The 19,173-nt window shown below is 50.0% G+C and overlaps 2 protein-coding genes across 2 annotated transcripts in view; both read left to right on the top strand.

Annotated features, from left to right (window-relative positions):
- The first annotated feature begins 58 nt into the window (after positions 1 to 58).
- Positions 59 to 10,539, top strand: ARPC4 (actin related protein 2/3 complex subunit 4). Its single transcript, XM_060161248.1, has 6 exons — positions 59 to 214; positions 2,684 to 2,802; positions 4,070 to 4,181; positions 6,213 to 6,308; positions 7,302 to 7,472; positions 9,641 to 10,539. Exons 1-6 carry the CDS (start codon positions 212 to 214, stop codon positions 9,644 to 9,646), a joined length of 507 nt encoding a protein of 168 aa, XP_060017231.1. The 5' UTR covers positions 59 to 211; the 3' UTR covers positions 9,647 to 10,539.
- A 3,065-nt stretch (positions 10,540 to 13,604) lies between these two features.
- The window catches only part of TTLL3 (tubulin tyrosine ligase like 3), a 30,093-nt gene continuing 24,524 nt past the window's right edge, over positions 13,605 to 19,173 (top strand). Inside the window, 6 exon segments of the mRNA XM_060161249.1 lie at positions 13,605 to 13,893; positions 14,066 to 14,157; positions 15,790 to 15,943; positions 16,079 to 16,176; positions 17,239 to 17,367; positions 18,392 to 18,506. Of these exon segments, the coding sequence (XP_060017232.1) occupies positions 14,110 to 14,157; positions 15,790 to 15,943; positions 16,079 to 16,176; positions 17,239 to 17,367; positions 18,392 to 18,506 (544 nt within the window). The 5' untranslated portion in view covers positions 13,605 to 13,893; positions 14,066 to 14,109.

Here is a 19,173-nt window from a genome sequence, read left to right as displayed (position 1 = left end):
CACTTCAGGAGCCTAAAACTACCAAGACAGTCCTAGGGGGAAAACTTCCGAGGGGCCAAATGTTCTTAGCCTCCTCCTCCCCCGCTCGGAGCGTTGATGGTACAGTCCAGACGTCCGGGCGGAGACTGCGGCTGCGCTTCTCGCGAAAGAGAAGGCGGCGCGGGACTGGCCACTTCCGCACTTCCGCTTTCCGGCCCAGCCAGCGCCCGCGATGGTGAGAGACGGGCCCCGGGCCCGGGACCCCCGCTGTTCTGTCTCAGGGATCTGGGTCTGGGGGAGATGCGGCTTTGCAGCGGAGAGGCCCTGGGCCGAGGGATGCAGGGGGTGTGGGGGCACCCTGAGGCTGGGAGAAAGAGGGCGGGGCGGGGCCGAGGTGAGGAAGGGGCGAGCGGGGGACGCCCTTGTAAGAAGCAGGCCTTGCGGCTGCATAGTCTGGTCCTTGAAGCAGGTGGGGGATACTGAGGCATGGAGGAAGCCGGAAGTGGGCTCTCCTAGGTTCGTGGTAGCGCCTCGAAGGCACGTAGTAAGCCGCAGCCCGTAGTAGGGCCACCTCCCCACCCAGAGTAGACCTTCACTAAATACACTCCCCTGTTCTCTCTTACCCGCTTGACCCCACAGTTCTCTCAGGGAAACTTCCACACTTGCTTATCCCACTCTTCATGTTGCCCCAGCCTTGCTTCTTTCTCACTGAAGGATCTCTTTTATGCTTCCTCTACGTAGACCTCTTCCTGGTCAGAACTCAACCGTATCAGCCTTACTGTAGAATATAAGCTCTCATACTGCTGACCCCTCCCTTGCAGGAAATTCTCTTGATAACTGTGGGTGTTCCTGGCAACTGAGACTTGGCTCACTACCTTCCCCTCTTTGCACTCTCTCTGGTGATACCTATTTAATGTACAGGTTTTCGTGACCATGTGATTTATGGTGACTCCTAAATCTACCTTCCTAGGTTCACCTGGGAAGGTTCTCGTTCAAGGTTCACCTGGATATCTTGAAGACACCTTGAAATTAGATCTCTGGATCAAAACTCATCTTCTCTCCCTAAACTTGCTCACCCTCTTGTGTTACTTATTCCGCCTTTGTGTCCTCTTATGTCAGCTAGAAAGCTGGGATATTCTTTTTTTTATTTTAATTTAGGCCATGCCTCTTGATTTTTTAAACATCAAACTTGTTGAGATATTACACGAGAATGTGTCTGTTCTATTTTTGAAAGGGCAGGCACCACAGGGCTGGCCACCTAAAATGCACCTTTTTCAGATTTGCTGTCTGAATTTTGACAGAGATAATCTTGCTTGTCCTGCATTGCTCCAGGCCAAGCCCTCATTACCCTCCTTAAATAATCTTCTCTGCCTGCTCTCTCACTTCCCTCTCCTCCAGTCCATTCTCCACAGAGTTGCCATGCAACTGTAGTCATGTAACTTCCTCCTCAGAAAGCCCCAGCAGTTCCTTGCCACCTTAAAAGAAGAGCTACACTCAGTAGCCTGGCATTTGAGATTCCCCATGAATCTCTAGGCTACTACTGCAGCCTCATCCATAGAATCTAAAATGCTTCCTGGCAACACTGTACTCATTACTACTTCTGGAACTCTTACTGCCCTTTTTTGTTATTGTGATCTTGCTTAAGTTATTTTTTCATTCATTCACTTATTCTACAGAAACTGAGTAAGACAGAGTATATGTAAGGTGCTGACTGACCTAGGTGCAGGGTATGTAAATTTGAATAAAATAGACATGGTCTGTTGACCATGGAGCTTACAGTTTAGTGAAGGAGAAAATTACTTTATGAACGATATATAAAGGGTGTGTCACTGTAAATTATAGTAAGTGCAATGAAGAGCGAAGTCAGGAAAGGCCTCTCTGAGGAAGGAGGCGGCCTTCCCTGAATAAACCAAGATCTAAAGGATGACTTAGGCAAAGAAGGGGGAGAAAAGCCTGCAGATAGATGGTTTGGCATGTGTGAAGGCCTGAGGTGAGAAAAAACTTGGCTAATACAAGGAACTGAAGGCCAGTGTAGCTAGACACCGTTGCCTCTATTGGGAATGTCATTCTACTTTTTATCATTGTAAAGTCCTCCTAATCTTATTTCCATCTTCAAATCAAAACCAATTTTTTTTGCAAATAAAAATTGTAAATTTCGTTTACATTTTACCCATTATATCATAGTTACTTTCTCTGTTTTCCTGACCTAGTCGAGCTGTTTTAAGGGTAGAGAAGGTCTTAATCATCTTTGAATTCCCAGGCTGGCACACTGTAGATCTATACATTTGTTGGCTCAAAAGGTAGATTGAAAACAGTCATTCACCTGTATGCTTCTAGACCAGAGTTTCTCAACTTCAGCAGTATTTGGGGCTGAATAATTCTTTGTTGTGCATTGTAGGATATTTAGCAGTATGCCTGACTTCTGTCTACTCAACACCAGTAACCCCTGCCCCACCCCACGTTGTAAAAATGAAAAATGTCTTGACATTGCCAAATGTCCCCTGGCAGGCAAAATGGTCCCCCGTTGAGAACCACTGTTCTAAACCTAGAATGAAAGGCACCTTGAAGGCCTAGTCTATTGTGTTTACTGTAGTATCTGAGAGTCAGGGACCCTGAGTACTGCCTGGCTCCTGTGTAGCTGGACTAGGGGACCAGTGGGTTTGGTGAGACAGATTCTGATCCTCTGTTGGCCTTTTTCCTACAGACTGCCACTCTCCGTCCCTACCTGAGTGCCGTGCGGGCCACACTGCAGGCTGCCCTCTGCCTGGAGAATTTCTCCTCCCAGGTGGTAGAACGACACAACAAGCCCGAAGTGGAAGTCAGGTAGGGAAGGAAAAGGGGTGGGGTTGATGGGTGCAGCACCCAGAGATGACTGTGTGCCATGAGTAACTTCCATCCTGGAGCTGTCAGTACAACTACAGTTCACATTTTTTGTCTTGCTGCCAGATGAACAATGGTTCCCAATTTGAAGTTCAGAAAATAGGGTCAGTGGGTTGGCAGGACAAAACTCAGGGGAGAAGCTGCTCTGGAGCCAAGATTGCTTGACACAAGGTGTGACTTCTCAGCGTAGGGCCATTTGGGAATTACCTCCCATGGAGTTAGTGAGCCCTCTGGCAGTTTAAGGAGTAGACTAAGAATTTAGTTACCTGAGATGCCATCTCTATTCTTTTCTAATTTAAAGATCAAGGATTCTGCCCCCACCACCACCCCCCCCCAAAAAAAAAATGGACTCATCCGTCGTCTACTCCAAATATTCCGTACTTGGGATTATTTTCTCTTATGTAATTTATGTTTTGTAAATAATTATTCTTTTTCCCCTTTAAAATTTAATCTGGGACATATACAACTGAGATAAGCAGTGTTACCACACTAAGTTGATATGATTTGAATTTAAGAAAACTGACAAGATGTTAGGATGTGCCCTTTTATGCTACTTAACATATATGGTTTCCAATAGGTATTTTTAAAGGATAATAGCTCCCAGATAGCACCACCATAGTTAACTACCAACTATCATCACAGGGATCCAGGGACATCAAAATGGGAACTGAGCTGAGAGGGATCTTAATGTTGAACAAGTGAATCCTTCTGGATTGATCATTAAAGGAGGCCAGACTGTTCGATTTTAGCTTGTCCTTCTCTCTAAGGCAGGTTCTCTCCTCATTCCCTAAACAGTGTATGGGTTTGCCTATAGTTATGAAAATAAGAGCTGTCATTTGTAAAGCTCCTACAGTGTGCCAGGCACACTGTTAGACACTTGACCCTTTTTGATCTCTCTCAGTCCTCAGCAGTGAAATAGGAATCAGAGTCATTTTACAAATGAGGAAGTTGAGATTCCAACAGGGTAACTTGCCCAAGGAAAGTAACAGAGGAGGCTGGATTTCAAAACGTTTTCGCCCTGACTCCAGAGCCTGTGCTCTTTCTGCTGGAGAACACGCTTGCTGCCCCCATCTTGGAGCACCCCTGCTTGTGAGTCTCCTATTCCTTGGACTCTGTGGTCCCAGATAGTGATTCTAGGATCTGCTGTGGGGTCTCCTTGACCATTCTGTTCTTTTATAGTACAGAGGCCTCTGTGATTTTGTGTTTTCAGGAGTAGCAAAGAGCTCCTGCTACAGCCTGTGACCATCAGCAGGAATGAGAAGGAAAAGGTTCTGATTGAAGGCTCCATCAACTCTGTCCGGGTCAGCATTGCTGTGAAACAGGTGAGCTCACCACAGATCCCCTGCCTCACCGGGAGGCCAGGGGCCCCCATGTGAGAGATCAGCATGCCAGATTCAGGGTGCAAAGAAACCCAGGTTCTATTACCAGGAAATGATTTGCCAAACTCATCAGCTCGGTAGATAAAGAGAGATCAGCCCCATCTTCTAGGCCTTGCTCTGCATTAGAAGGCAGGAAATGTAGCAGCCAAGGCTACAGGCCAGTTTGGTGTCAGGTCACAAAACTTTTCCTAAGGAATGAAGGATAAGTCCAGTTCAGAAAAATAAGCAGTAACAGTATCAATTTGATAGCCATAAACTCCGAAAGGGAGATTTAGGGTAAAAATATGAAGTGTAATTTCTTTTTTTTTTAATAAATTTAGTTTGTTTATTTTTCACTGCTGGGTCTTCGTTGCCATGCACAGGCTTTCTCTAGTTGCGGCGAGCAGGGGCTACTCTTCCTTGCAGTGTGCGGGCTTCTCATTGTGGTTCCTCTTGTTGCGGAGCACAGGCTCTAGGCACACAGGCTTCAGTAGTTGTGGCGTGTGGGCCCAGTAGTTGTGGTGCATGAACGTAGTAGCTCTGCAGCATGATCTTCCCGGACTAGGGCTCGAACCCATGTCCCCTGCGTTTGCAGGCGGATTCTTAACCACTGCGCCACCAGGGGAGTCTCAGGAAGTGTAATTTCTTATCTTTCCTCTGTGTTTCACAAATGTCTGACACTCCCACTACCACCATAATTTCTGCCATATTTATCGACTACTTGGACGCTTCTTTACTTAATAGATTTCTTTCAATTAACTTATTGACTTATTATTTATTTATTTATTTATTTCTTCTTGGCTATGTTGGGTCTTTGCTGCTGCACGTGGGCCTTGTTTAGTTGCCACAAGTGGGGGCTACTCTTCATTGCAGTATGTGGGCTCTAGGCACGTGGGCTTCAGTAGTTGTGGCGCGTGGGCTTCAGTAGTTGTGGCGCGTGGGCTTCAGTAGTTGTGGCACGTGGGCTTAGTAGTTGTGGCTCATGGGCTCTAGAGTGCAGGCTCAGTAGTTGTGGCACACGGGCTTAGTTCCTCCGTGGCATGTGGGATCTTCCCGGACCAGGGCTCGAACCCGTGTCCCCTGCATTGACAGGCAGATTATTAACCAGTGCGCCACCAGGGAAGCCCAGCTTATTTTCTCCTACTTAAATTTGTTTGAAAAAGAAACTTTGTGCCACAAATGGAAAAACAATACCACTTGCCAAATTGAGGACAAGTCTAAAAAACAAGCACGTTGAAAACAACAAGGTTATTAAGTTCAGACTAGACACTTCTGCCTATAGAAAGCTCTAAGCCAAGGGCCTGCTCTGTTTGTTGAAAGGGGAGATTAACAAGTGTTGGGGGCTCTTAAGGGTGTGTCTGCCCTGTGCATCAAAATTCTTCCTTCAGAAATGTTGAGAGTTCATCAGGGAGAAACTTTGGGGTTTGTTTGATGTTCATTGTTACTAAAGTGGAGACCACCTAAGGTTATCTCTGATATTCTTCACAGTATGTATCACAGACTGGAAAATGTAGCACTAGTGAAATAAGAAAGGAAAGGGTAGTTTTGAATATAGATGTGGACTCTGGAAGGAACAGATAAAAGGTTTGGGTTTGCCAGGACTTCCCTGACGGTCCAGTGGTTAAGACTCTGCACTTATACTGCAGGGGGCACAGGTTCTATCCCTGGTCGGGGAACTCTGCATGCCATGCGGCGTGGCCAAAAAATTAAAATTAAAAAAAGATGTGGGCTTGCCAGAATTACTTTTCTGGAATGGGTGAAGGCAAGATCATGATAACGTCCCATTAAGTTGGAGGGCCCTAATGTAGTAGACCCTCTTTTCAGTTGGCAACCAGTTACCCCACGATTCAGAGTTCAGGTGGTGGTGTTCCAATACCCAACCCCACTACCTCCAGCGAACCTGGGAGAAATTGCAGTCAGAAGACCAGGCTCCAGATTTCTGTTGGCCTAGAGTGTCAGCTTTAGGGAAACACGTTTCTCCTTTGCTCTCGCCAGGCTGATGAGATCGAGAAGATTTTATGTCACAAGTTCATGCGCTTCATGATGATGAGAGCAGAGAACTTCTTTATCCTCCGAAGGAAACCAGTGGAGGTGAGACTGTGTGATCCATATGTTTGTAATACCCAGAATTCCACTACCGCATCAACTGTTACTGGCCTGGGATTGTTTCTAGAACTGGGATTGCTGCTCCCCCAGCTGTAGGGCACCCACGGCCTTCGTGGGTGAGAATTGGCCTTCGTTTCGGCTGTTGTGGGAATAAGGGGAATCAGCTTCGGAGGCTGGGTCTGCCTCAACCATGGAAAAGGCAAAAAAGATGAGATGCACTGTGCACCTTCCCAGAGCCTATAGTCTAGCGGCAGAAAGGGCATGATGAATCAGAAATCTAAACTCTGCCACCAACTGAATCAGAGTCTCAAGGCCACAGTTGACATTGGGTCACTTGTTGTCTGACTTTGTACTTGAGTGCTCTCTACAGACTCCCTGCCAGATCAACTCTCTGGCAGTGACTAAGCAACTACCACACAGAGCAGCAAACACCATCGTCAAACACATTAGACATGTTGGCCAAGCTCGTCCTCATCCTGAGCTAAAATTTCTGGTCCTAGATCTAACCTCCAGGGCCACCCAGAATAAATAAAATTGCTCTTCTACACACAGCCCATCTGATAGTTAAAGACCTCAGTCCCATCCTTCTCCCACAGCATCTTCGCTTCTCTCTGGACTAGATGTTCCTTTTGTTTGAAGAGATTCTTCTTTGACAAGATTTCCAGTCCCTTCACTCTCCGTTGACTCATTCTGAATGCAACTGTCTGTGCCACAGATAGTCTGCCAGAGATGTCTGATAGACACAAAATTCTCAACTGGGTTTAGTTGATCCAACTGTTGGTTCCTTGGATCCAACGTACACACCCCACCAGAGCAGGTGGGCTGCTGCCTGAAGGGCATGTAGCTTGGGATAGGGTCACAAGCAGCTGGAAGCATGTGGCTAAGTGGACGTAGAGGGCACGGCCAGCTCAGCGCCCCCAGGATGCTGATTCTCTCCTGTTTCTTCTCTCCCTGCTCCCCACTGTCTTCCTTCCCTAGGGGTATGACATCAGTTTTCTGATCACCAACTTCCACACAGAGCAGATGTATAAACACAAGTTGGTGGACTTTGTGATCCACTTCATGGAAGAAATCGACAAGGAGATCAGTGAGATGAAGCTGTCGGTCAATGCCCGTGCGCGCATTGTGGCCGAGGAGTTCCTCAAGAATGTAAGTGTAGGGGCCTTCCTGGTTTGTTTCCAGAAGTAGAAAGACCTACGGGTCGTGCTGAGAATTTAGCATCTGGTGGGAAAGTGGTGCCAACGGTGGGTGAATATTTCCTGAGGCCTCTAGGAGCTCTGGTGGGCTGCAGGTCAGCCTGATTCCTTGGGGCGGGAGGGCCCGTGCTTCATGTTGGAGAGCTGCAGGGCATTTTCCATCTCCGGGGTCCTGGGTGATGCCTCTCTTAGTCGCTCATTTCTACATCTCAAAGTGTACACAGTCCTTCCCTGTATCTAGTTCAATCCCCGAGTGAGGCAAGTTAAATCCACATGTGAATTTTCTAGGAGTATAGGGCAGTTAATCAGAGTATAATTCCACTTTTCAAACAGACTGGAATAGTTTCCTTTGGTATCTGCTTCTCAGGCTTAAAGTCATGATTTCTTCAGCCTGTTTTCCATCGTTTTCACGGCTTAAGTCCTACAGATCCCTCTTTAGTTGTTTGTGGCTTCGTGACGGAAAGGACTACAGCCCTTTGAGGAGGACGAATTGTTTACACTGATGAAGTGATGACACAGTTGTTCTTTTTTAGTCATTCACGATGTGCCTTCTTTTTTTTTTCTTTTTCCAAACAGTCCTTGGTTTGTTGTTATGTTCCCCTCAGAGTCAACTATGATCCCTGGATGGTAGAATTAGTGTTTACTCCTACCAGTGCGTACAGATCCAGCCCCGGAGGAGCTCAGATTCCTGAAAATGGATATTACACCCGCTTCCCCTGGGCTTTAATTATACTGAGGACAGCCAGTGTACAAAGTAGCTGTACTGTGCAGCCAGGGGAACACGCTTGTTCAGGTCACACAGGCCGTGGAGTCAGGCCACCTATGTGTGAGTCCGGCTCCACTGCTTCCTCGGGCATGTTACAGAACCTCTCGACTAAGCCTCAGTTTCCTCGGCTGTGAAGTGAGACTGTTAATTAATACGTACCATTCAGTGTGGTTGAGCATTAATGAAGAAATGTGTATAAAGCATATCACCTGGTGCCTAGTAAGCTTTCCCTGTATTGTAGCACAAGGTTATATGGCCAGGGCACTGCGAGGCCTCTGAACTCAACTGAAGAAAAATAGTTCTTGTCCCAATTTAGTATTTGGGTCATTCATTCGACAGTCATTTAGTTGTTACAGTAAGTACATTTCTGTGGTAATACAGCTAAAAATGTACGTTCAAGTATCTCATTTAATACCTAAAACAATCTTTGAATCAGGTGGCATCCCCATTTCATAGATGAGTTATCTGGGCTCTGGAAGTTAAGTCATATGTCCAAGGTGCCTCAGCCAGTAAGTGAAGGAACCAGGAATTGGAGTTTTCAGACTCAAGATCTAAGATAGTACAATGGCATCAGGTGCATGTAAGGGTCGGGCCGGTAATGTACATGAGTGAGGCGGGCCGTGTGGGGATCTGGTGAGCACATGCCTCACCTGAAGAGGATCACCACCGCACAGCTCTGGCCCTCCGTGGCTTCATCAAAAGAATCTCAAAATCTGGATCTTTGTGCAGTGTACTATATTTTCAAGGTTGGCTAATTCATATTCATATCGACTGATTCATATTCTTTTAAACCGTGGGCCAAACACTGCTCATCTTTGGGCTGAGTTCAGCTCGTGGGCCATTGGTCCACAACCTCTGGTCTATAAAATGTCCAGGGCTGTTCTAGGCGCCATGGGAGATATTTGAGGTTAGAAAGCATTTCAAGGGCCTGTCTTACTTGGAGGACCACCCAGAGCTTGACACAGAGTACCAGATCCTGGCTCCCTCTCTGAATCCCCAAGCATTTGCATGTGAGCCCCCATTTCTAAAGAAGGCAACCTCAGTTCAGTAAGCAAGGCACAGTGACAGGGCTTTCTGGCAGCCCTTGTGGCACGACCAAGGGGAGCTGTGGAAAAACCCACGTCACCCTTAATTTTTCTGCCTTGTCCAGTGCTAGGTTTTAGGGCCAGTGCCCCAAAGGTCACACTGGTGAATGCTGGCTAAATTAGAGTGTGCCCACAGGGTGTCCTGAGACCGAACCCTGCCCTGCAGAGATCTGAGTACAGCTGCAGCTCTCAAATCAGCCCACCTCCCCAGAGCAGGCCTGCAAGGATACAGTAATAACATCATTCACCGCCTCTTGGTTCTCTTGACAGTTCTAAAGCATCTGGCTGGATCTCGTGGCCTTCCCCCTCAGACTCCCCCGTGTCTCTGCGAAGGCGTCCTGGAGTTACTCCCCAGAGCAGCGGTGGCGACGGCGGCAGCAGCAGCGGAGGGGAGCTGGGTGTCGGGGTGGGCATTAGATGTGGGGGGGGGGTGTGCTTGCTAGCTGGGCAGCAAAGCAGCAGTGGACCTGCCCCAAGGCCACATGTGCCTGGTCAGGCTGGCTTCTGATGTTCAGTCCCCTGGGCCGGGACAGATTTTTTTTTAACGTCTTGAAACTTAAAACTCTGTGCTTGTAGGAGACTGTAACCTTTTTGTCTTTTTTTTTTTTTTAAACAAACAACCTCCACCTCCAGTGGCTGTGACTGGTCCCAGTGATTGTACCTTATTGGTTGCTGTGGGTCTGGGCGGGCCTGGAGCCAGAAGGCGACTACTGTTCCTCCCTGGAGCCACCACAGGTGGGGAGGGAGGGAGGTTTCAGACTCCAGTTCCTCTCCCTCGTTCTCTTATTTCCTTGAGCCAATAGAAGCGGTGGAGACCCTCTGCCAGCTTCCTGAGCTCTGCCTGAAGATGGCCACCCAGCACTGGTTGGGGACAAGGGCTGAACTGGTGGCCACCAGCCACGCCTAGGAGCTGGGGCCTGAAAGCTAGGCAACCTCTGGCCGCAGGGGCCTCTTCGTGCCCTCCCAGCTGAGAGGGGCCGCTGTTTCGCCTTGTCTGTCAGTGCAGTGCCTGTGCTAGAGGTGGAGAGGTGAGTCCTCCAGAGCTTCCCGGCTGGGGCCTCCTGCCTGCTCTGGCTCCTCTGCTCCCACGCTCGCTGTACCTTTTCTTATTCTGGTGGATCCTCCCTCCCCTAATTAAAGTCTCTTTTTGCCCCTCTGGGGGTGCATGAGGTCTGTGCTCTCTGTGTATACCTGAAAAGCTGGGAGGTGAGGCTTTTTCTTCCCTAAGACCATCTGGCTGGCACTTGGGCCTTGGGGTCCCCACCAGAGACAGTTTCGTGATTGGCCCCTGGCGTTAGTCCTGCCGAGGGCCCTAACCCAAGAGACCTCTATTGCAGTCCAGGCTCCACCCATTTCTGAAACTGCTCTCTCTGCCTATATAGAGCTTTGGTTCTTTTCATGTAATGAGCTCATTTGGGCTAGAAGGTAACCTCAGAGAAATAATGATCCCATTTCATGGCTAAGGAAACTGAGGTTCCATGAGATGCAGCAGTCTGCCCCGAATCTCCCAGCTAGTGAGCAAGAGGGTAGAGTTCAAATCCAAGCTTTCTGCCTTTACCTGTGCTGACAGTAATCACTAGCCACGTGTGTCTAATTGTTACAGTTAAAAAAGTTTAAAATCTACTGTCTCAGTCCTACCAGTGCTCAATAGCTACAAGTTGCTGATGCCTGCCGGGTCACAGGGTATGTAAATAGAACATTTCCATCATTGCAGAAAGTTCTCTTGGACAGCACTAAGCCTTAGTGATACCTTGAAGTTAAAAAAAAAATGTCTTGAGTCCTGATTCTTACTGATGAATTTGAGCGAGTTATTTATAGTCTGTGCTTCAGTTTCTTAAAGTGGAGATAATGTAAATCTGACACAGTACCTGCCGTACAGGTACTGAATAAATAGTAACTGATCTTTCCACCAGCCCAGCATCCAAGCTGTTTGGTAACTTCCATTGTGCTGGATGTGGGGGATGACATCATCCCTGTCTCAGGGAGACTTGGGGGGCCAGTAAAATGCCTGGGTGTGTGAATAGGTGCGTTGAAGCATTTCAGATTCACTACTGGAAGTCTGGGGGCGCCCACAGGGGGTGTTTTTATGGAAGAGGATGTCAGGAAAAGTTTCAGAAGGGTTGGCCTTTGAGCTGAGTTTTCAAGAGTTTCTTCCATGTGGCCAAAAGGGGGTCTCTTGAAACAGGACAAGGTACTGTTAAAGGATGGAGGGGCTGGGGGTGGGGGCAGCTTGGACAGCTGTCATCCCCTTTATGACATTACCTCTGTGACTCTCCCCCTCCTGCCTTGCAGAATTAGGTGTGCCCTTCTCTGGGGCATATGGCTGTATCCTAGCTTTGCAGTGAACGTTGCTTTCAAGAAGGTGCTCACGGTGAAGGTGGATGTCCAATAGAGTATGGTAGCTGCTCACTCAGCCCTCACAGGACAGCATTGCCTGGGTGAGCCAACTAGAACTCTCATTTGTCACAGATCCATCTCTCAGGGTTCAGAGCCCCTAGAACCAAATTTGCTGCTGGTGAGTACAGACCGGACGGTTGCCAATCAGCCGGTCCTCTCCTGACGGCATGCCTTTTGGGAAGCCCAGTCACCAGCCACAGGGTTGGGAAGAGTGATTTCAGTGGTTAGGGTTGGCTGGACAGCTCTACCCACCGTCACTGTATGAGCAGATCTACCAGTGAATAAAAAAGCTGCGTTCGTGGACTTTGCTTGAGTGGGCATTGCTACAGTTTGCCTCGCAGACTGTCCATTTGGTACTTGTATTACTGGTAGGCAACCCTCTGAGTGATGACATGGACTTGTGTTTAATAGCATTTCTTTTTGTGTGTGTGTGTGTGTGTGTGTGGTACGCGGGCCTCTCACTGCTGTGGCCTCTCCTGCTGCGGAGCACAGGCTCCGGACGCGCAGGCTCAGCGGCCATGGCTCACGGGCCCAGCCGCTCCGCGGCATGTGGGATCTTCCCGGACCGGGGCACGAACCCGTGTCCCCTGCATCGGTAGGCAGACTCTCAACCACTGCGCCACCAGGGAAGCCCTAATAGCAATTCTGTTTCAGAGTGGGGCTCTAGAGTCAGATCTGGGTTCCAATGCTGCCTCTGCTGTGCGATTTAAGGCAAATTATTTAACGTCTTGGAGCCTTATTTATCTCACCTGTGACATTTGAGGTTAACACTTTCCTACTACTTCCAAAAAGGTTGCTTACAGTCTTGTCTTGAGGGCTGTTGCATAACTTGTTTTTTTCCCGCAGTCGACTCAAACAATGATACTTTATTTCCGAGGGGTTTTTTTTGGGGGGGGGGCGGGGTGTGTTCTGCACTTCATTATTTTCCCCATAATACTGCCCTGGCTTTCAAATCTACCCCCAAGGACCTTACCCTAGCTCCATCTGCCACGTCCTGCAGATCTGATCAGGTCTCACCAGGACACTGGCTTCCTTTTAGTTCCCCAGGAAGGTTCTTACTCTCTCAGGGCTGTTGCTGAGAATTTCCTCTCCCTGGAATGCTATCCCTCCCCTGGCAAACTCCTCAACACCTTTGCATTCTGTAGGCTTCAGCTTAAATGTCATCTCTTAAGAGAGGACATCCTTGATTACCTTATATAAAGTGTGCCCCCTTCCTAGTTTCAGTTCATTGCTTGTTCATTGCCCTTATCATACCTACACCTGTTTTATTCCTGTGTTGCTTGCTTTTTGTTTGTTTCCCCTTCACTTGGCTGTAAGCTCCGTGAAATCAGGGACCATCCCTAGGTTGTTCTTCCGGTCCCTAGCACCTAGCTCACCACGTAGCATGTGGTCCCCTATGAATACTGCGGAATAACTGAAGCCCCAGGAAGCGCTGGATAAAGAATCAGGACTCTGTTAGAAACTGGCGGACCAGTGAGTGCTCTGCGCTTCCAACTCCAGCTCCCTGTTCATTAAGGGTCTCGGGCAGGTGAGGCTCGGAGTTTGGCCTGCTGGAAGTAGTCCCACCGAACCAGCCCCCCCAGGCCTGATTGTGCCGGGTGAATGGTTTCTAAGGCGACAAAAGACAGAGGGCGGGGCCTCAGAACGGAGGGCCCAGCTCGGGCACCGAAGGGCCCTCCTGCGAGACGCGGCTGCGCGCGGACGGGAGGCGGGCTCTGGGGCCCTGGGAACGCACGCGCGCGCGCGGCGAGGGGTGCACGCACGGCCCCGACGCGGCGCTGCTCCTGAGGGCGGAGGAGCTGGGTGGGGGCTGTACCTCGCGGCTCCACCGCCTGGTACCGCCAGGACGCGGGTCCCGTGTGCAGCTGGCCGCGAAAGCCGCTGCCGCCCGAGCCCCGCACCAGTCCCCCCGCCCCATGGCCCTGGGCGCGCCACTCCGAGTTCCAGCTTCCAGAGGAGGCTCCGGCAGGCGGCCAACGCTGGGCAGGCAGCCCAGCCTCGGCGCTCCGCCTAGGCTGCGACCTCGAGTCCTCGGCCCACGGCAGCCACGCCCAGGGAGCCGCGGATCCCTGCCGCCCCTGGGCCCTCGCCCACCCCGGCCCAGGAGGACGACCCGCCGCAGGACGGTGAGGCCCTTTGCGGCCCGCCCCTCCTGGCCCGAGGCAGTTGGGGCCAGGACCAGAAGACTGGGGGCGGACGTGGGGATCCGGAGAAGAGCTGTAGAGGATGAGCATCCGGATGAAGAGTGGAGAGAGAGGAGGGGTGCCAACCCCAGCCCCACTGCGCATCTTTCTGCAGGTTCTCTTGTCCTTTGGCGAGGATTCTCCAAGGCGTCTCAACACATGGGCCGGCTCAGAAACGCCAAGATCCACGTGGAGAGAGCTATCAAGGTCGGAGGGAGCTTGGGGGTCTAGAAAGGGCCTGGAGAGTGGCTCATCCTGCCTCCCTTCACTATTTTCTCCCATCCTTAGAAAACATACAAGAAAAAAATCCTTGATCCCTTGATCCACACCCATCTTCAAATACTTCCCCATTTTTCAATACCCCCTTCACAGCCAGACTTCTTGGCAGAATTGTCTACTTCACCTGGGATTCACTCCTCAGCTCCCACCACTCTGGTTCCCTGCCCTTCCCCACTCCCATCGGGAACCACTCTAGTCAAGGTCACTGGTGACCTCCAAGGAGCCAGATCCAGCAGTCAGTCCCTCTTCTGTCCTGACCTTGGTTTGGCACCTTAGGCACCGACCCCCCACACGTACCTTCCCTTTTGGCTGTCTGCACACTCCTAGTTCTCCTTTCTCCCTCCCTGGCAGCTACTTTTCAGTTGCCTTTGAAGACTTCTTGGGACACTCCTGGTTCCCTGGGTCCCTCTCCACACCTGTCTCCTTGGCCGTGAGTCCAGTCAGTGTGCTGTGCCCCCTCCATGCCCTTTCCAGCCCAGCCTGTCCTCTAACTGCACGCTCCAGAGATCCAGCCCCCCACTTGACATCGCCCAGGGAACATCAAAGCATTTCAGACCCATGTCCCAAACCATACTCTTGATTTTCCTGCCCAAACCTGTTCTCCTCCCTACTCTCTGATCTCCTCCATCTCCCAGTTGTTCAAGCCAGAAATCTGATTTTTCTGTTCCCTCACCCACACATCTAATCCCATCAGCAAAACTAGTCTCTATTTCCAAAACGAATCTCACCTCTATTGCCTTGTTCCCATCCATCTCCACTGTAAGAACCTGCAGAAACAACAACAGCCTTCTGCCTCGTCTCCCTGCTTCCATCCTTGTCCCCTCCATCTGTTTTCCGTACGACAGCAAGCCAGCAAGCCACACTTACAGCCTCCAACTATGTCACTCCCTCCCTTCACTTTATTGCTTCATGCTACTCTTAATATAAAATTCAAGTTCATTCCAAGGCCTGCAGGACCTTCCACAGTCTACTTCTACCTCTCAGGAGGTCTCCCCCTCATTTTCCACACTCCATTCACCCTGGCTTCCTTCCAGTTCCTCCCAACCTCTCCAGCCTCAAGACCTTTGCACATGCTTTTCCCTCTGCCTGAACTGCCATTTGCCCGGCTCTGCACATTCCTGGCTCCTTCTCAGCCTCCCCTGACTGTTTCTCTGGGTCCCCATTAAGATCCAGTTTCTCGAGCTCGCCAGCCTGGATGTAAATTCCTGCTCTTTCACTTAACCACTGTGTGGCCAAGCTACTCAATCTCTCTATGTCTCTGTTTCATAACCAGTTAAGTGGTGATAATAGTATCTATTAAAAATACATATCATTGTTAGTAATGTATATAAGTGATTAACACATAGAAGGTGCTCAGTAAATATTAGCAAATAAATATAGTTACTCTTGTGATGATTATTATGCAGATTATTTTTCTATTTATTTATAGCCTGTCTCTTCTATTGGAATATAAAAATTTCCTGAAGGCAGAGGCCATAGCTGTCTGGTTCACCGTTATATCCCCTGTGACAGGCACTTAGGCTATACTTATTGAACAAGCATTCTTCTGTCACCTTGCAGCAGAAGAAGATTTTCATGATCCAAGGCTGCTACCCTGTGATCCGGTGGCTTTTGCGCCGGAGGGGCTGGGTGGAGAAGAAGATGGTCCATCACTTGGGTACCACGCTGCCACCACCACACAAGGATCTGGGTGACAGTGACACCACTGAGGATGGTGAGCAATCCCTCCCTTTCCCCAAACTTCCTGAGTCCCATCCCTTTGGTTCCCACTGTCCCAGGGTTGAGGCTGTGATATGGGCCTGTGGGGTGGGGACAGGGGCCTTACCAGGCCTGGTCTCTGCATCCACAGAGGACGAAGATGAGGATGAAGCATTCCGGCTACCACAGCTGTTCGACTTTGATGATTTACTGGAATTTGATGACCTGCATGGGACGCATGCTCTGATGGTGAGGGCCCAGGGGGCTGGACAGGGGTCTGCTTCATTTGAGGGAGAGCACTAGAGTCCAGCTGGGTGACCCCAGACAAGTCCTTTCCTTCTCTGGGCCTCAGTTTCCCTATCTGTGATAAAAACGGATTGGTTCTCTAAAGCCTAGGTAGGCCAGCGGAGTGGTGAGGGACATAGACAAGGCTGGCCTGGGTTCAGAACTGTTTGTTGCTAGGTTGTTATCAGAAGCCAGCACAACCTGCACGCCTGGTAATTTCCCCCTTCCAAATAAAAACCCCATAGTTCATCTTCCCCCGTCCCCAGCAAGGGAAGGCTAGCAGGAAGGGCTTAAAACGTTTTGAAAGAGGCTGGTATGATGTTGTGGAGGGTGTGTGTGCTGAGATGGGGACACTTGGCTTTCAATCTTGGCACCACCACTTACTGAGCTGAACTAGACCAAACTGCCGTTTTCGTCTGTCAGGCGAGGTTGAGGACTGCCACTTCCATATGGCCCAACCTTGTGAGCCCTTGGACAAGTCCCTGTGCCTCAGTTCCCTCATCTGTGAAATGGGGATAATGGTAGCACCTACCTCATAGGGTCGTAGTGAGGATTAAATGAGTTGACATGGCAAGCTTAGAACAGGGCCTGGCACATGGTGTTACAGGTTATCAATAGTCCTACCTCCCAGAGTTGCAGGAAGGGCGGAGAGAGGTGGAGCCCACGAGAGAGCCTTTGTCACATGCAGTGTGCCCACCAGCTTGGAGGCACAGTCATGCCACTGAGCAAGTCACTCATGGCCAAGAGCCAGAACAAGGTGTGGCGTTCAGGTGTGGGGCTTAGTCACTGCCTGGGGGCACCTGGCCAAAGGAGCTGCGAGCTCACCTGCTCTCTGCTCAGGCAGTGTGTGCCCCGGAGGAAGAGATGTCTTTTCTTAATGTACACAAAGATGGCATGTGGGCTAGAGGCCCCCTTGATAGCAACCTTTCCTTCCATTCTCCCACCTTGCTCAGCAGGGCGGGGAGAAGCCTCCTCGGGCCTTGTGCTGCCCACATTAGCCTCCCCTGTCTCCTCCCCTCCCCACAGTCGCGCATGGTTCGGAACGAGGTCCCCTACTTCATCTGGACCACTCGGCGGAACATGCTGGACTGTCGCTTCCTCTCCAAGGATCAAATGATAAACCACTATGCCCAGGCGGGCTCCTTTACCACAAAGGTGGGTTCTCCAGGGCGCGGGCATGGCAGCTTCTAACCCCCCCACCCTTGGGCCGGCAACCTCACTCCCTGTTCTCCTCGTCAGTAAGAGTTTTCAGGAGATGGGGAGGTATATGACTCAGTGGGATTCGGACACGCCTGGGTTCAAATCTAACCCCTGCAGCATGTCTGCCACATGTAGACATGATGCCTAACATAGATTCCAGGATCCAAATGGGATCTGGAGACAGAACAAACACCAAGTCCGGTGATAGTGAACAGGAGGACCCTTCTCTCCAAGCAGAGCATATCTGGCTGATGGATCCATTATATCTTAGCTGGGTTTATTAACAAGTGACTTTACCTCTCTGAGCCTCAGGTCCCTCATCTTTTTTTTTTTAATTTATTTATTTTTGGCTGCTTTGGGTCTTCGTTGCTGTGCGGAGGCTTTCTCTAGTTGGGGCGAGTGGGGCCTACTCTTTGTTGTGGTGCGCGGGCGTCTCATTGCGGTGGCTTCTCTCATTGCGGAGCACAGGCTCTAGGGGCGCTGGCTTCAGTAGTTGTGGCTCGCGGGCTTAGTTGCTCCACGGCATGTGGGATCTTCCCGGACCAGAGATTGAACCCGTGTCCCCTGCATTGGCAGGCGGATTCTTAAGCACTGCGCCACCAGGGAAGCCCAGGTTCCTCATCTTTAAATGAGAATACCAGTAAGACCTATCATCTAGGGTTATGGCAAGAATGATAGGCTTTATAACTGAGACCTGCTAGTATATTATTAGTGTAGACTGGGAGGATTCCTAGAGAAGGCAGGTATTTAAGGGTGTGAAAGAGTGGATGGGAAGGATGTGGGGCATACTCGGCGGAGGAACCACATGGGCAACACGGGGAGGTGGACATGAGTGGGTCAAGCCTAGCAAGTGGGGCAGAGGCCCTGAACACGTCCAAGCAGGGTCCCCTTGAGCTGTCTGGGTGTGTGCCAAGTGTGGGGGCCCGTGGAGGCCCTCTGGGCCAGTGCCACCCTGCCCCCTCAGCGGCTAACTCCATAGGTGGGTCTGTGTCTCAATCTCCGGAATTTGCCGTGGTTTGACGAGGCCGATGCCGACTCCTTCTTCCCGCGCTGCTACCGCCTGGGGGCTGAGGATGACAAAAAGGCCTTCATAGGTAAGGAGATGCCAGCCCCATGCCTGGACCCTCAAGCCGAGGGATGAGCGCTAAAGCCCTGGCTGGTGTTGGAGAGCAAAGGGCCCCTCTCCTCATGCCCTCATCTACCCCAGCAGATATCCTTCTCCCTCCCCAATCCTTATCTTTCCCTAATGTACCTCCCTTAATGAGCCTCCTGCCTTGGTCAACCCAGACCTCCAGAAGAGCTGATGTAGCTTAGTTTACTTTCTAGAGCAGGTTCTAAAAGTTGGTCTCTTGGTTGAGTTTGGAATCCAGAATAAGTTCCAACCTTGTGTCAGATTCCACTGGCTAGACTGGGTTCCAAACCTAGAAAAGGCTCTAGACTTTGGGATTCTCAGGCAGAGTAGGCTCCGACTCCAGCACATGCCCTAAAGTCAGGTCAGAATTTGGATCCAGATTAGATGCTAGGTTTAAATTAGTCTCCAAATCTGATATAGATTCTGGGCCAAGGTCTGGTTCTCAGGCTAGATAAGTATCAAAAGTGGATCAGGACATTGTAAATCAACTATACATCAATTAAAAAATAAAATTTAAAAAAAATCACCAAAAGAAAAAAAAAAAAGTGGATCAGGAACAGAAGAGAGAAAGCAGCAGATCCAGGCATGATTCTGAAGGTAGAGTATGAGCCAAGTCAGGTGAGGTTCTG

Source organism: Lagenorhynchus albirostris, chromosome 10 (genome assembly GCF_949774975.1).
Source record: "Lagenorhynchus albirostris chromosome 10, mLagAlb1.1, whole genome shotgun sequence".
Taxonomy (NCBI): domain Eukaryota; kingdom Metazoa; phylum Chordata; class Mammalia; order Artiodactyla; family Delphinidae; genus Lagenorhynchus; species Lagenorhynchus albirostris.
Note: the sequence above shows the minus strand (reverse complement) of the source record. Positions and strands in the feature narration are given on the sequence as shown.

Coding starts and splice junctions, on each gene's coding strand:
- ARPC4 (XM_060161248.1), top strand. Junction 2,803..4,069: donor AAGCCCGAAGTGGAAGTCAG/GTAGGGAAGGAA, acceptor TTGTGTTTTCAG/GAGTAGCAAAGAGCTCCTGC. Junction 6,309..7,301: donor TCCGAAGGAAACCAGTGGAG/GTGAGACTGTGT, acceptor TTCCTTCCCTAG/GGGTATGACATCAGTTTTCT.